At 45.3% G+C, this 17,648-nt stretch overlaps 1 protein-coding gene across 3 annotated transcripts in view; it reads left to right on the top strand.

Annotated features, from left to right (window-relative positions):
• KIZ (kizuna centrosomal protein) overlaps nucleotides 1-5,647 on the top strand; it is an 88,997-nt gene extending 83,350 nt beyond the window's left edge. For all 3 annotated transcript variants that reach the window (XM_054024281.1, XM_054024280.1, XM_054024279.1), the window contains 2 exons: nucleotides 771-811; nucleotides 5,341-5,647. In XM_054024281.1, coding sequence (XP_053880256.1) covers nucleotides 771-811; nucleotides 5,341-5,444 — 145 coding nt within the window. In that variant the 3' untranslated portion in view covers nucleotides 5,445-5,647. The remainder of the gene's footprint in view (nucleotides 1-770; nucleotides 812-5,340) is intronic.
• The last annotated feature ends 12,001 nt before the right edge of the window (nucleotides 5,648-17,648 follow it).

Below are 17,648 nucleotides of genomic sequence, written 5' to 3'. Positions count from 1 at the left end.
GAACAGCCATATCACAAATATCTCCTATTCAGTCTTCCTTATGAAAATCAACTGAAGCTTTATTTTTTAGTGCTTATCACAGGATTGTTAATATAACAGTTAATTCTCCTACATCATTGCCCCCATGTGATTATTTCACAGCACCAACACAATACACATGCTGCACACAAAAGATCAAAATGATTCCAGCTTGTTTGAGAGATTGAAAAGGGTTTGTGATGCTCTAGACACAAGATCAGTCATTTAACAGAACAGAATTGCAACTGCATATGCATCAAGGTAGATCAAAGGCGGCCGAAAGGCGGCACATTTACATAGGAACATGGGTGATGCTATGGGAACCCAGTAGCTAAGTTCTAAGAACAGTTTTGGCAACAAGGGAAATAAGGAAATTTGTTTTTGTTTGTGTCCTTTTTTTTTTTCTTTCCCATCATGTATTTTAAAAGGTGTAAAGGTTTCATGCGCAGCAAGAACATTCAGGGCCAGATCCTCAGCTGGGTAAATCAGCATTGATTTCAATGGAGCTATTCTGCTTTACTCCAGGTGAGGATCTAGCCCTGAATGTCATTGCTGTGCATTGAACTTTACCATCCTGTGTTCTAAAATGCCTTGAACACTTTCTTTTTGTTTTTTATCCAAAAAATAGAGATGCAGTTATAGAACTTAGTAAATTTACTATCTTAACTTGGGAAGAAGCATTAACTTGACTCCTAAACTTTTAATATTGTTTTACCATCTTCTGAATATGTAAATATCACTTTGTTTTGCAGGAACACAAGCAAAAGGAGAATAACCACTATAAAATCCAAAGGTGAGAAACAAATATTATTCTGTTTAGAAATGTCTTTCTCAATGTAATTTATATGGTATATGCAAGCCAAAGTAATGATCTGCATCATGGACAAGAGGGGTCATGATAAAATTATATCAAATGATCAATAATATTGAGAAAGTGGATCAGGAGCTTCTGTCCACCCTAGCTCATAACAGAGGAACCAGAAGAGATTCAATGAAAGTGAAAGGTGGCAAATTCAAAACCAGTAAAAAGAAATAATTTTAAACATAATGCATAATTAAGCTGTGGAACTCTCCGCCACAGGATGTGGCTGAGGCCAAAACCTTGACAAGATTTAGAAAGGACTGGACGTTTATATGGATAACAAGAACGTCCTGAGTTATAAAAGTTAATCCTAACAAATTTTAAAGGAGTATTAAACCTCATGCATCAGGGTGTATGTCAATCACTAACGATTAGGGATTAGGAGGAGATGTAATATAAAGGGCAGATCACCCAACATCTGCCTAATGAGAGTTTTCTTGCATCTTTCTATGAAGCATCTAGTGCTGGTCATTGTCAGACACAGTGTACTGGGCTAGATAGACCACAGATCTGATCTATATGGCAATTCCTCTGTCCCTCATCAGTTGCAATACTCTTGCTGCATAACAGGAGCTATCACATTCAGCCTAAGAGTACAGCTATGCAGTGTGCACCACATAGGGGCCCACTCCATTCACCTTGAGCATCAGATTTAAGTGAGTGGTTTTTACCTTTCAGAGTGCTGGACAACTTCTTGCTCCTGCTTAATGTCCCTTCTCTCATCTCTACCAACATTCCACTTGCTCCCCTCTTGCCTTGTGGCTCCCTTTACGTTCTTCTCCCACTCTCCTATTTGTGCCTTCTTCCATGAGCAGTCTTCCCTCCACGTGTGTGCCATTCGACCACCCTATTCCTTCCAGGCCCTCTGTATAATACCATTTTTCTCTGGAGCCTTTCAGTCACAATCCACCAAGCATAGCCTTGTAAAGAGTGAAAATCACCCACGAATGAACCAAAAACAAAAAATGTACGTAAGCTCCCAAGAGACACCGCAAATTAATCTAGTCAACTGATTTGTTCTTTACAGGCAAAGTTAGCCTGCTTTCCTTGCATCTACTGATGTTTCCCCAATACACCCACCTCCATCTGTTGTCTTTTTTTTGTTGTGCTTTTGATCTAATTCATATCATAAGCCTCTTGCAATCGGAGCCTTGGCAATTGACAAAAAGGATCTGAAGACATTAACTCTTAAGAAACTATAGAAATAAAAAGGACCTTTATGGCTCTTGGTCCATAGAAGTTTTGTAGGACCCTGGGACTGTGCAACCTCAGAGATGAAATGCAGTTCTAGGGGGAATGTTCCTTGTTTTGTGGATATGAAACACGCCATTAGTCGTCCTGGGCTGACTTGTACCCTGAACAGACCTGGACTGCTCCCAGCTCCTGGCAGTAGGGCTGTTTTGGATGCAGTCTAAGACTCCACTGAATATGCCCAAGTCCCTGCCCTGGAACCAGGTTCAGGATCGCCAAGATCCCAGACTTAGGCTAAGCAGTACAATCTCGAGGGTCACACGTCAGCAACAAAATAAAACCGTCAGTTTCCCTGTGCCAGCTCACAACTGAGCACGTAAATCCAATGTAGAATTGCCAGCGATGCGTTTAGCTATTTCCGTAGCTGTGTGCGCAGATGTATGTGCGCCATGGTGCGTTTTTGCATGTGCAAGTGAGCTTCCTTTTTACAGATCGATTGCACAATGAATGCCTTATTCTCCTCTGCCGTTGGTTTACACCAACATAATTCCGTTGCCTTCGGTTGAGTTACCCAAATTTGCCCTGCTGGAAATGAAAGGAGTTTCGGGACCTGAGTGTTTTGTGTCCGGAGTCCACCTTTACTGGCCCTCTAGTCCCTAACCACAGAGGCTGTATTTTGGAGTGGGCAATCTGTGCTGTAACGGGGGATGCTGTTGACGACTCTTGTTCTGAAGTGTGCTGAAGGCTCCCATCCCCGTGCTAGGCTGGTGACTCCCCTGCAGTGGAGCGGAAAGGCCGCGAGTGCCAGATTGTGGCGTTTAGGCTAGGGAAGCTGGGTGATTTGCCCCCATTGTAGCATCCCCAGTTGAAGAGGTGAAGCTTCGGAGCCCTCACCCGCTGGAAGGGACTAGCCTGCAGGAATTGTGGGCGGCAGATGGTTTGTATTTTTAGTTATTGCCCAAAGCACTATGAGCTCTGAGGCCTTTTTAATGGACTGAATGAGTTAAAATAAAAGTATGCGGAGGCCACTTTCCTCTGCACTGCTGCCGTATCCCTGCTCCCATTGCCCCGGGCAGTATAGTATGGCTGCTGTGCGGGCTACTGGTAGCAAGCAGCCGCCACCAGAAGCCCATCTGGAGTGGAGGATTGCACGAGGCAGAGGGTCAAGCTGCAGTAGTTACTGCCCACTCGGGCTGTGCTAGCTTCTGCCACTTTCCCCCACAAGTCTGGAGGGGGAAGAACCTGGTGGAGCCTGGCTGAACCCCCATGGGGCTCCAGCAGAGGGGCTTCCATGCAACTGGGAAGAGGAGGAGCAGTGTGCCCTGGAGGTAGCAGCCTCATTTCTATGCTTCTCTCCCCCGCCCCCCCCAGCTGGGTTCTGCTGCTGTAGGCCGTCCCCTATGCTTGCAGTAGCAGAGAGGAACTTTTAACCCTATATTAAGACATTGCCAAAGTCAGTCGGGTCAGAATTTGCCCCATCGTCTCCTCCTAGCTTTTTGTAAAGTCCATATCACTTTCCTGTGTATCGTTTTAAAAACCAAATGCTTCAATGCTCTTTTCCTATTAAAAATATTCACAGCAGCAGCCAGCCCTGCATTCATGAGCAACCCTCCTATAACATGCAAATGTTAGGGGGGAAAGATTATTACATGGCATTCGTTATTGCGAAAGATAATGAGTTCAAATTATTAAACAAAGAGTTGACAAGTCACCAGCTTGAACCAAATCTTTGTCAGCGTTTCTCCTTCAAGTGCCCTGTATTTCTCTCCCCTCCCCCCCCATTTTTAAACTTGCAGTAATGCTCATACTTTTCTCCTTCGCTCTGAAATGAGTGAATTTCATGCCAAGGGACGCTTCAGAATTAAAATGCTCCTCTCGCTATTATTTTGCATATATTTCTCGCTACGCTTGCTAATTCCCCAAATCATCTGTGTTTAAATTGTTTCTCCAGTACATTCCTATTTGAGCCTGCGGGAAAGTTGTGATACTTTATTTGTGACATCACTGCCATTTCCATGCCAGCTCTGTGATGTCATTGTGATTGTGACTTCACTTCAGGGTCGAGTAGATAGAGAAAGTGGAGTATAACAGACAATGCTCCTATTCAGTCAGACAACAGATGTCAAGTAAATTGCTTTGAGTGGAAATGTTTTATCAAGCTACCTTGAGAAACAATGAAGTGGGACTTTCTAAATCAGCGTGCAGTATTTGTGCACAACAATCCAATTAACAAATAACAAGCCTTGTAAGCTACACAGTGTGTTGGAAATTCATACCTAAGAGTATAATAATACCAATTATACCTATACAATGAGCCTAATACAGTGATGGGTTCTCAATTAGCTGTTACCACCCAAGAAGATGATCTTGGCGTCACCATGGATAGTTCTCTGAAAACTTCCGCTCAATACTCAGCAGCGGTCAAAAAGTCTGATGGTATGTTAGGAAAGGGATAGAAAATATGACAGAAAATATCATCATGACACTATGTAAATCCATGGTACGCCCAAAGCTTGACTACTGCGTGCAGGTCTAGTTGCCCCATCTCAAAAAGGATACAGTGGAACTGGAAAAGGTTCTGAGAAGGATAACAAAGATGAATGATCAAGAGTCTGAAACAGCTTCCATATGAGGAGAGACTGAAATGATTAGGGCTGGTCAACTTAGAAAAGAGACCGCCAAGGGGGGGATACAATAGAGGTCAAGATAAAATCATGAATGGTGTGGAGAAAGTGAATAGGAAAGTGTTATTTACCCTTTCACACAATACAAAAACCAGGGGTCAGCCAATGAAATTAATAGGCAGCAGGTTTAATACAAACAAGAGGAAGGACTTGGTCACACCACACGCAACTGACTGTGGAACTTATTGCCATGGGATGTTGTGGTGCCAAAAGTATAACAGAGTTCAAACAAGAATTAGATAAGTTCATGGAGGATAAGTCCATCAGTGGCTATTAGCCAAGATGGCCAGGGACAATCCCCTGCTCGGGGTGACCCTAGACCTCAGATGACTAGAATCTGGGAGTGGATCACTCCAAAATTACCCTGTTCTGTGCACTCTCCCTCATGCGCTGGTGCAGGCCAACGTCACAGACCGGATACTGGGCTAGATGGACTATAGTCTCATCCAGTATGAAAGCTCTTACATTCTTATGAGTTACATAGTGTTTCCGAAAAGCTGTCGTCTGTCCTAATTCTAATCTGATGCATGAAAGCTCTCTACAGTGTGTGGGTATGTATAATTGCTTTGATTTCTTTTCTCCTAGCTTTCTGGGGTGAGTCTGATGACAGCAACTCAGAAATTGAAGCTGCTTTGCGTCCACAAACCCATGATACATATGCAGATGAATTTGATGACTTCTATGACTGACGTATTTAACACGTGCTTAGGCGGGAAAATGTAAGCTGTATTCTCTTGCAGAAACTGCCGTTTTATTCTGTGTGTTTGGGTCCATATTTCTGTAATGTATCTAATATCTTGTTTGTTTGGCCATATAAATGTGGAACAAATAATGTTCAATGGCTCTCTTTGCTTGCATACGTGTGTTTTTATTAAACATATATTTTAAGAAATATTTTGAATTCAGACAGATTTCTTTAAAATTGTCCATACTTTTTAAACAAAAATCAGCTGATGAGAATGTGTGTGTTAGTGGTTGGCTATTCCCCACGGATAGAAGGAAAGTGATGGTATCTCCTTAACTGTGCATGCACTATTAGCATCAGACTCCGTTCTAGTCCCTATTGGTTGTTATTATTCCAGATGTTTTGGACCTTTTTTGAGGTAACATTTTTTGTGGGGGTTGGGAGTTGGATCAGTCCATATTATGTCACATCTCTTCCTCTGACTATGGGTCAGAGCCAGTCCATTGTCAGCACCTCTCCCAGCCCGCATTCATGATCTCCCTGCTGGCCCTCGGTGCTCGGCACATGCAAATACATATAGTAAGAGATGAGTCCCTTGTTAAAAACAATATTCACGAGAGTTTGACACACACTAGGAGGGTGGGAGGACAATGGGCCCGGTAAAATAAAAACGAATGTGAGGTTACTCACACTAATTACAAAATGGAACGGATTCTGTACTGGCTGTGGATTTTTAAAACCTGTTTATAAGCTACTTTTTTTAAAAGGCGAGTAGAGATTGCTGGAGAGGTTAGATGGAGGGGAGCGGAAAGGAAGTGGCAGAGAATAAATACGTAGGAAAGAGAGAGGGTGGAGTGGAAGGGTAGAGTGGTGGGCTGGGACAGGTACAGGAAAGAGGAGGGGGAGGGAAGGGTGGGGATAAAGATTGGTTTGAAGACTGGAGGCAGCATGGTGAGGTAAGAGGGAATGTATGATCTTGGTAAGAAACATGTTCAATACAGCAGTAAAATCACCCAATGTAGGAGAATGGGACCCTGTGGTTAGTGGAGGGGGACTGGGACGGAGCAGGCGGATGGGGGCTGTCATCACCTACCTCCCCTTGTGTGAAAAGAGTCTGTAGTGAGGAGGTTGGCGGCAGAGCTCCCTGAAACCCCGAGTGTCCTGGAGATGTGAGGCAGTGTGCTGAGTGGAAAGGCTAATCAGCCCTTGGAGCAGATCCTGATACCCTGCTCCTGGCCAGGTTCAGCTGCAGCAGCTGCCTTTCTTCCAAAAGCTGATCTCCGCTTGAGAGAGAGTTGGAGGATGGGGCAATTTCCATCAAAGATGGCGAGCTGGGCGTGGTCTGCCCATCTCTGCTGTCTCAGACCTTGGCCTCTCATCATGTCCCCAGTTGCTTTGTGTATATGTTAAAAAAGGATGTGGGGGGAGGATTTGATCCTTGTGAGACTCCACATATGAGTGCTCTGGAGCTGAAGAACTGGCAGCCATTTCAGAGCTTTCCTTTCAACCTCTGCTATGTCCCTGAGGTGAGACAATAGTCAATGGTATAGTGTGCCACAGACAGAGCCAGGAGGATCAGTATGGGTGTTCTCCCCTTGGCTTTGAACCGAGAGAGATCACCCATTTCAGGAACCTCTGTGGCCCTTATACCCACACAATCCGAGCGCCTCTGAATCTCTATTTATCCTTACAACGCTGCTGTGAGGTGCAGCAGTGCTATTATCCCATTTTACGGATGGGTACTACCAAAGCACAGCGAGACGGACCAACTTGTGCATCAGCTGGCCAGTGTGGCCGCTATTGGTGCACACTCAGTTTCCTGGTGCATGTTAAAGTGCCACGTAGACAAGCCCTGAACGTCTTCCCCACGCAGGTAGTTTGTGGTGGAGAGCAGGGAACTGAATGTGGACGTCCCCAGTCCCAGCCTCATGGGCTGACCACTAGACTATCAACACTATCCTTCCCGGCCCAGGCCTGAACCCTGACTAGGATACCAGGGGTGGATAGCTGTGTGTGGAGTGGATGCTACTTTGCTAGTTTCTATCAGGTGCAAAAATGGGAATCTTGGCAGTGTTGGCAAGACCCCCAGGGTCCCAGGGGCGTGCAGAAGCAGGGGCACGCTCCCTCCCCCCACAAATCTCTGTGGGCCCCTGCAGCCCAGGGAGGGAGAAAGCAGCAGGGTGGCTGGCTGCCCGCTGAGTTCCTCCTCCCCTCACCCCTACAGCTGCCGCTGGAGTCCCAGCACTGCTGCCTGCTTTGCAGACACTTGCTGAGGTGAGTCGGGGGGTGGCGCCGGAGGCAACGCCTGGGACTCCAGTAGCAGGGAAGGAGAAGCAGCAGCTGTAGGGGCGAGGGTAGGAGGAGCTCAACCGGCAGCCAGCCGACCTGCTGCTTCCTCTCTCCCTGGGCTGCAGGGACACCCAGTGCCGCTGCCAGGGGGAGCCGCTGCGGCGGGAGGGGGGTAGTCACGGGAACCTTTCATTTGTGAGCCAAGGGGAAAATATTAGCAAACGAGAGAGAACGTCGATGGTGATGCCCTGCTTGGTGGTGACATGGGTGCTGGGGGTGCAGCAGCCCCCCCTGGCTTGAGGTGGTTTCCCTCCACTATACAAATTGTTCCAGCACCACTGGCTGTAAAGTTGAGGGCAGTTTCCCTTGTGACCCACGGTAGCTCTGTGGGTGGGGCCCACCTTAATGTCCCTTGACTGGGAGGAGGTAGGTTTGCTTTAACAGCCCAGGACAAGGACACTAACCCACACTAATAAAAGACCATGTTCCCGTTTTAAGGCAGCTTTAGGAAAGAAGGAATTAGCACAGGCCGATCATAAGCTCCTCCCTCTGGACCCTGGGCCAGAGCTCCCAATTTAAAGGCTATAACACCAGGTCTCTGAGTCTGATTAGGCTGGTCTAGAGCTTGAGAGAAGCCACCACCCACTGCACCCTGTGTGGCTTCCACTCCCCTCTGTCTTGCTCATCGTCCTCTTCCTGTTTCTATAGCCCAGCCCTGTCTCCTCGTTTATACCGCAGGCAGACCCAGTGGCCCCTAAAGCGGTTAGTACACTCCTGTGATGGAGATGGCCATTTCCTGCAATATCCTTGAAAGACCTTATTTAATTAAGTTTAAGTATTTGGGGGCTCCATTGTATGATTGGCTGGTCTATGTATTATTGTGGGCCAGGATTGTACGTCCCCGCTGGAGACCCCTGATCAAGTCATCTCTTACCTTTCTCTTTGATACTCTATATAGAGCATTCTGCTTTAGTGGCTCACTATGAGGCAGGTTTTTCCAGACCTCGAATCATTCTTGGAGCTCTTTCTAATTTGTCAGCATCCTTTTTGACATGTGGACGTGCGATGTGTTGAGCACCTGCAAGCCCCCTTTAAGTCTATGGGAACTGCAGATGCTAGTCACTTTTCCAGATCTGGTCCAACCCCCCCAGACATCCTGACTCTCAGAGATTGTACCTTAAGCAGAGCCCTTTCTTCACCAGAGAGGACAGGCAGGGTGTGGTTAAAAGCCCATTTCAAACAAGACAATTTCTGTTTCTTGTGGTTACAAATACAATCAGCGTTTCTCCTTCCTCTGGACAAACAGTCTGGTTTTCTTTCTTGATTTTTTGTTCTGTGTTTGCCAAGAAAACAGTATCCTAGAAATAGTGTTTAGTGACTAATCAAGCCTCTCTTATTCGGGAAAGTTACAGTCCATACAGCACGTTTCTGGGACTATATTACCTAGAACTTGCTTTTGCAAATTCTTGTGGCAGTCCTGAATGCAAAAAGAACATTTTTTTCTGATGATTTTACATATTTTAGCATTAAAAGAGTAAAGAGCAAAATGTGTTTAAAAAGCATTCTCAAAGTGCGTGCGTATGCGTTGCAGGGCAGCCTGTCTGTTTGATCTTTACCTTATTCTGAGACACATCAAGAAGAAGAAATGCATATGTACATTTCTAATAGAGAAAATTTCTAAATGTAATGGCATTTCATTGTGGCAAACCCCTGAATTTCAGTTTCCACTTGATTTGTAAAATTCATGCTGCCGTAGTTATGTGGACATCCCAGTAATTGGATGACTCCAGAAGCTTCATGCATTTTTAATTTTCTTCTTGAATTCCTTTTATCTGAAACTGTTAATTAAACCTGAAATTTTTCTAAGAAAGAAACCAAAGGATAAATTAAAGAAAATCTGTACATAAATATGTCTACTGAAAAGCAGTTCTGCATATTTGAATTTACTAGCTTCCAGTAGCCCACTTGTTGTTTAGGGTCAGTCCACTTAAAAACAATCAAAGAAAAAATTCCTAGTGCTTTGACTTGAATAGTACAAAACAGCTTTGGTCAAAACTCTGCCATAAAAGGTCTTGGGCAAAGAGTGAAAAATATTTACAATATTCTTCTGAAAAAAGCAGGTTGACTTTTCAAAAGAAACTCAGACCTTATATAGAGTACGATGTAAAGTGTGACGTTAGCACATGTTGGCTAACACATGCTAACTAACATGTTTGAAAAGTTTAATGTAGACAAAGGACACTGCCTTTAAAATGCACTAAACAGATTGAGTCACCCCCTCCACACCCACACCCAGGGTTTGAGTTTGATTTGACCCATTTAGCATGTATATGTATTAATAGCCTTGGGGCCAATCTTCGACTGGTGTAAATAATCATAGCTCCATTGATTACCCTAGGCTTTTAAAGAGTGTTACAATGGGCTAACATGGGCTAACATCACATCTGTAAATCTGACTCCAGACAGATTCTTAGGTTGTGAGTCTGAACTGGCAGCGGTACGGTGAGGTTAGCTCAATGTCCCGTTTGCCAGCACTTGGCATTTTATCACAAGTCTTGCAATATTTGGTGTTTTTTTGTTAAAGCCCTAGCTCCTGAAATCAAGATTCACAGCAACTTAGCTTGTAATCTCTTTGGGGCGGAGACTGTCCTTGTGTCTTCTCGGTTTGTACAGCACCTAGTGGAACAGGGTCTTTGTCCGTGATTACGGTAATGCAAACAATAATAAAATCAGAAGAATCTCCGCCTCCATTTAAATAAACAAAAAGTTTCTAGTCCCCAGGGTGCAGCCGAAAGGCTCAGAAACTAGAAGGCAAAAAAGAACCCTACATTTATTATTTGGCTTACAAATCATGGCTTTTTTTTTTAATCTCATAAATTAATGATGTTTTTAGAGCCTGATGCATGATTTTTGAAGGTCTACAGCTGGCAAGGGTGCAATGTTTCATTACAAATTCTTCCCTAGTTTATAAACAGGGGATGGATCACTGGATGATTCCCTGTTCTGTTCATTCCCTCTGAAGCACCTGGCATTGGCCACTTTCGGAAGACAGGACACTGGGCTGGATGGACCTTTGGTTTGACCCAGTCTGGCCGTTCTTATGTTCTTATTTGAACCCTCTTTATACCAGGCCACTGATAACAGTGTTGTGAGCTGCTTGAGCTGTCTGAGAAAGGAGATAAATAAAGAACGTGCTAAAGAAACCAAGCGTGAACCAGCAAGGCACTGAGCAATGCTAGTTGGGGAGGAGGTGTACTCAGAACTCAATCCTCTCACCGGCCTCCACAACTGGTGGTTCTTTGGAATCTCCAACACTTAAAGTTGCCTTCCCTGGTGAATTCCCCGCACCGTGACTTAGGCTGGGGATCAATAAGGACAAGGAGATGTAGTTTCCACCTCCTGGCTCCAAATTGGTTGAGTCTGGCCCAGTCCCTGCAGAAGTTGCCTCTATTTTCCAGCAGCTGGAGAGCTCTCATTAAAGAACTGCTGGAGGCTTTAAACCAGCAACCCTAAAATGCCAGGCTGGAAAGCAGATTCAAAGCTCTGCCACTTAAACCATCTATCGCGGACATGAGACTGGAAAGTTTGTGGGCTTGTCTGCAGCATGTAGGGGGAAAAACAAGGGAAAGGGTGGTGACAGAGACCCAGAGAATTATTTTAAAAACAGCCCATGGACTGTGGGACAATGAGTGGATCAAACAGCTTGAGAACTATGCAAAGGTCTCTGAATGATCAGAAGTTTCGGGGATGAAAGATCCTAACACAGCGAATGGCCATTATACAAAGGGAAACCCCTGCTCTGCCCCGTTTGGATATTAAGGATGATCCTGTATGTATCAAAGCTTGCTACCATCTTCCACCAGCAAGAAGTCTACTGCCAGAGGTCCTGTAATTCTCGCTCTCACTGCTTCTCAGGGCAGGGAATGGGCAAGACTTTATTAATATTTCCTGAGCGGAGTGTTACGTATCAGCCCATTGGCTGCAGTGTGCTTTGGCTAAGGACCCAGATGAGAAAAATGCTGACTGTAGTAATGTAAAGGAGTCTCCTGAAGTTTCTCTCCCAGATGGTGGGAGAACCTGACCATGCCTAGTCACTTGCTCTGGGAGGCTTCTGCACAGGCCCTAGTTCCTTACTTGGGGGCCTTCTTAAGTCTGTCCTTGGGAGTTCTCTGCACTCCCCATAGGGTCAGGGTGAAGATCTCCTGGATGGGAGTTTCTGCTGTGGCTCCAGGAGTTACTCCAACAGTCTCCTGCTCGGCAATCCTGCTCCTTCCCCCACCAGCTGAAGAGCTTGTCTAAGAAGACAAGAAGGTATATGAAGTGGGTGGGGAAATAAACAAAGTACATGCTCTTGACAAACCAGGAACAGTTAACACCTGCCGAGATTTGGTTGAACACTTCATTATGAGGCTACTGAAAAAAAGAATGGACCTATGACGAAGTCTACCTCGTGTTTCACACCTATGCAGTGGAATCAATTAAAAAATATTACTAGAAAGAAGAAACTCCATGGTATTGCACCTGTCCAATACAAAAGAGTTGACTCCATGAACATCTCCAGTGCCACAGTGAAGAAGATGCTGTCTCATACTTGCACACAGAATGACTTCACTGCACATCTTACAGGAAAAACGCTCCAGCGTGTAAAGAATTGTCCAAGAATTGCATGGCACAATGAAACTGCTGCCTTACGCTGTTCGGTGGAGTATCTTCATCGTTCCCATGAGAGGGCTGACACTAAAATTATCTTGCATGCTATCAATGTCTACTAAGCTCTGAATTTGGCACAAGACACAGACGTTCTAGTGCTCGCTGTGAGACGCTACCCAAGACTTCCACCAGATTGTTTTTGTTCCTGTTGCTGGGGAAGAGAATCACTATCTATTCCTCCGAGATGTGTTCCTATCACACGGGCCATTAAAAGCCATCGCACTGCCAGGGTTCCATGCCTTTTCAAGGATGTGACCCTGCTGGAAAGACTGAATTATCTTACTGGAAGGCACTTGATGCAGTCTCTGAAGACTCTCTCCTCACTCTGAAGGCACTCGGAATGGATGAGACCATCACTGACGAGGTCATAAATGCACTGGAGGCATTCATATGCCGAGTTTACCATTTGAAGACCAACATTATAACGCTTGCAGAGCTACGCCAGTGGATGTTTTCCAAGAAGCAGACAAATGGAGAAAAACAGCCACTGTCAAGGGGTACATTTATACCTGCTATCAAGGGGGCAAATTGTCAAACAATGGAATGGCTTTGGGATGACGGAGCGCATTCTGCCCTATCAGGCATGGATGGGTCTTGGAGGATGGACTGATCACACCAGTTGTGTGAAATACCATGCACTTCCGAATCAATCCTCCAGCTAATCAAATGGTCGTGTGCAAAGACCAGATGCTCACCAGCCCGCAGATGTTTGGCCAGCAGCCTGCCTGGTATGGAGATGTGCAGGTGCAGCGTTGATGAGGATCAATGTGACAACGCGTCTAACAGTGACCCAGGACAGAGAAAACACTGATGATGAATTTGATGAATAAATGTAGCAGTCCTACACATCAAGGACCACTTCCCTAGGATTAGCCAAGATCAACGTCTTTTTGAGGTAAGCAATACATCACTGTGGTAAAGTAAAATTTTTTAAAATGTTGATTTTTAAACCTTTTCTTGACTATATAGATCTACATCATTATTCTGGGTTTGTCATGCTTGGTGCCATAGTGTCCGTGGGAAAAAGGCCTTTTGAATGAAACCCAACTCGACCCATTTCTGATAACGCTGTGTTGTCAGAATTTCCACCAACCGGAGGCCTTGGAGGGAGAGGGAGAGGAAGATGGGAGCAAGTTCCCCCCGCCACACAGCAGAGGGTGACACCATTGAAATGCCGAGTGTGCTGATTTTTATGGCTCAAATGACACCTTCCTCACCTTTTTGTCACTACCTTGCCCACGGAATGCGATTGTATTACATTCTGCTCCATTTGAAATGTCGGGCAGGATGAGGGGGCAGTGTGGGGAAGAAGATGCAAAGAGGTTTATGCTAATTGCAGATGAGGCAGAGTGGAGGTGGCGGGGCAACAAGAAGAGGTGAATGCTGAGATCCTCATCACGGCTCTGACCCCTTTACACTGGGCAAAAGGCCCCGAGGAACAGAAAAAGACTCTAAATCCAGTGAGGGCAGAATTTCCCCAGGGTGGGCACTGGGGAAGACAGCCTTCCATGGGCGCATGGGGGAGGGGACGCAGGGTCACATGCCTGCCCAGATTTGCTGCTTGGCTTGGACTGAGCATGCTCAGTAACATCTGCTGAAGCCTAGGGTGACCATATGTCCCGTTTGGGCTGTGACAGTCCCTTTTTTAAGCCCTGTCCTGGCTTTTTTGGCAAAACTTGGAGTTTGTCCCGTTTGCTCTTGCGAACTGATGAGCCTTGGGCTAGTGCCAGGCAGTGTCCCGTTTACCCATCCCAGTGAAGCCGCTGCTTTCACTCTGCCCTCCGCCCCCCATCAGCAGGTGTGGGTCATCTCTGCTCACAGGCCCTGGTGTAGGGGGCATGCGTGCTGGGGCCAGAATGCAGGCAGTGCTTTGGCCCATAGACCGGCTTTGTACTATGGACAGAGCTGTGTAAACTACACGGGGGGCCACTGAGCAGTTATACTGACCTGCCCGCCTCTCGCGGCGGCACGTCTCAGCTAAGGAGCGTCCTTACTTCAGTGCTACAGCGGCACAGTTGCATCAGAGCAGCTGCGCTGATGCCCTGAATCTCCATAGCATGTCACCCAGCTGTTATTGTATTACTAGTAAAAGCAACACCCTTGTTTTCCCCTGGGTTACATCCTAGGGGAAGAACAATCAGAAAGGAGACTGGAAAGGGAAAATGCCGGCACACAGTCAGATCACCAGGTGCAAGTCATTCGTCATACACGGCACCTCGATAAGGGCTTTCATTTGAGGCTCTCAAAGCACTTCACCCACACACACACCAGTCAAGTATCACAGCGGCCTGGCTAGCATTCAACCAACCGTTCTCCCCACGGCTTTTGCACTGCCGTCTGCCCCTTCCTCTGAGTTATCCTGGGTCAGTTCAGGCCCTGAGAACCACCCGAGAACCCGCTCATCTAAAAACTATGTTTTAAAAGTCTATCCTGTTTATAGCCTTTTTTTTTTTTTAATCATGAAGGGTTTGCAGAATGTAGGTTCAATTGGGTAAAATAATAAGAACAGCTGATGGTATTTCAGTCTTTCTGCCCTCGGTCTCAGACAAAGGCAGAAAGGGAAGGGGTATGGAGATCAAATACCCTGTCAATCCCCCCAAGGTTTAGGTTCTGTGTTGTTTTGACCCAGATTTGAGTCCGTTCTGAGTTTGTTCAATCTGATTTGCTTATTCTGAATAGAAGCCAGTGCACAATAGTGTGGTCATGGCTATGCCTGCGGATAATGCGGATGTGATTGCAAAGCCCCATTTTGACAGAAACCTCTTCCAAAGCTGCTACACACATGCCTGCAAAAGAATAAACCCAATTTGAAGGGCTAGCTGCTGCCTTGGGGCAGACACAAAAGTGCCTCAGCTGGAAATTTCAGCATCATTCTGAGCACTCTTCGTGCAGCAGAAATTAATAATAGTTTAGGCTTGTTCACAAATGTGGAGCTCGCCATATGGCTCTGCCTAGGGGCTAGGTTTGCAGATCTGCACTTCAGATACACCAGCAAAAGGCCAGTGTTTAACCAATATACAGACACAGTCCCAAAAATCAATGGGAAAAGAACATGAACAGTGCAAGGTCCAGCACTCGAACGCCAGGAACTTCCACCGTTAAGGTTTCCTGTGCAACTTAACTCTGTCCCCTTGTGCATACACGTTCAAACATAGGGCCGGATTCTCAGCTGGCGGAAAGCATCTGAACTCACTAAAGTCAGTGGAGCTATTCTGATTTCCACGAGCTGAAAATCTGGTGCAAAGTCTTTAATGAGAGCCCGTGTAATTTTTTCAAGACCCCTGCTTCATTCAGTAGCCAGGCTGGATGGGCGCAATGAATGAGACAGCTGTTCAGTTCCTATTTGCATACTATTCACTGCAGCCCATCCAATTTGCATGCTGGAATAGTTCCATGGAAGTCAATGGACTTACTCCGAATTTACACCAGTTAACAGACTATATTGTGCTCTTGGTTACACAGGTGTAAATGTAAAGCCGCTCCACTGATTTCAGCAGAACTGCGCTATATTTACACTGTGCTAACTGCAAAGAGAATTTGACCCAAGAATAAGTGCAGATTTGCAAGACTTCTGTCTCCTTCACACAGCACGCCTTCCAACTTGCGCATTGTAAGAGGCTTGCCACAGACTGTTACTTGACTCAAACAGTCCCAATAGAGGCCATTCAAGGAGTCAAGTGGTACTGGAGGTGAGTAAGGGTATCACAAGATGACCCGAAATGATTCCTGCAGAGAAAACAGAATAGAGTCAGTGAATACAAAAAGGGCAGAGTTAAGGTTGATGGGCATCCCATAACTTTGGCATTGCTTCACTTTTGAGTGCTTCGCTTGGAAGCGTTAACATTCCTCTGACAAAGGGTTTGAATTTCCCAGGTTTTTTCCCCCAGCTAAGATAGATAGAGATATTTACATCTTTAGGTACCTAAATACACATAATATACAATACATAAAATACATGCAATATATTTGTAGGTAATATATATAAATATATTGTATGTATTGTTATATATGTAGTATATAGTCTATATATAAATATATATACATACAATATATTTGTATGTGATATACAATACATAAAATATATACAATATATTTGCATCTTTAGGTATCTAAATACCTTTGAAAATCTGGCCTTAAGTCCCATTTTCAAAAGTAATGTAGGCGCTTAGGAGTCTAAATCTCATTGACAGTCAATAGACTTGGGCTCCTAACTGCCTAAGTCACTTTTGAAAATGGGACTTAGGAACCTCACTCACTTCGGTGCTTTTGGAGCTATTACTGAAGGCTTTGAGCCTGCACTTAGGCATGAGTGTAGTTTTAAATGATGTCATGAGCATGTGCAAATGAGTTTTCAAGACTGAGCCGACGATGGGCCATTCACTCAGTCTGACCTTCACTTTTACAGAAAGCAATAGACGGTATTAAAAAAAAATCTAGTATAGACACTCCTTGGTGGACATAGGACCAGCTGCCCATTTCTCCAAGGTGCAATCCACAAGCACAGAGTCTGCTTCAAATCTACTGTGTGCTTCACAGAGATGAGGGTCACCACTTCCCACCCATGATCCTCAGCAAAATGCTTTCCTCCGCGATAGACATATCAGGGGGCAGGATCCGGCGTCAGATCAGCCCCTGTCTCTAAACGTAATGAGACGAGACAGAAGAAATCCAAGGAAATTTAAAAGAGCAGAATTGACCCTTGCCCTTTGTTCAATACTGAAGCAGGACAAGCAGGACTCTGCCAGCGGGGAAGTGGTTGGGGAAGGAGACATGGCCAGCCGAGAGGGATACACATCTTTCTGAGTTGCGAATCATAGAATATCAGGGTTGGAAGGGACCTCAGGAGACTCCAAAGCCCTTCCTGCAGATTTTACCACAGGACAGGTTCTATTCAAGGATGATCTGGTCCCCAGATTTTGTTCAGCCCCATGCTCAGGCAAATGTTCATTCGGTAAGCCTGCCTCCTTTTCCCAGGAGTAACCAGCATAGCTAGTACTAAAATCCCCAAACACTGCTAAGCAACATTGTATAAATTCTTCTGTGCAGAATGCTAATGAAATTTCAGCCAGATGAATTTAGCTTTAATATTCCCTAGAAATTATCTGGGAATTTGCCTCCGGATTTGGCCCAGTGCAGAGACAGTCTATTATATTTCTACGCCACCCTGGCTTCTTATCTATTCCCTTGCTGATGAGCCCTATCTGAATTC

This window comes from Malaclemys terrapin, chromosome 3 (assembly GCF_027887155.1).
Source record: "Malaclemys terrapin pileata isolate rMalTer1 chromosome 3, rMalTer1.hap1, whole genome shotgun sequence".
Taxonomy (NCBI): Eukaryota; Metazoa; Chordata; order Testudines; family Emydidae; genus Malaclemys; species Malaclemys terrapin.
Note: the sequence above shows the minus strand (reverse complement) of the source record. Positions and strands in the feature narration are given on the sequence as shown.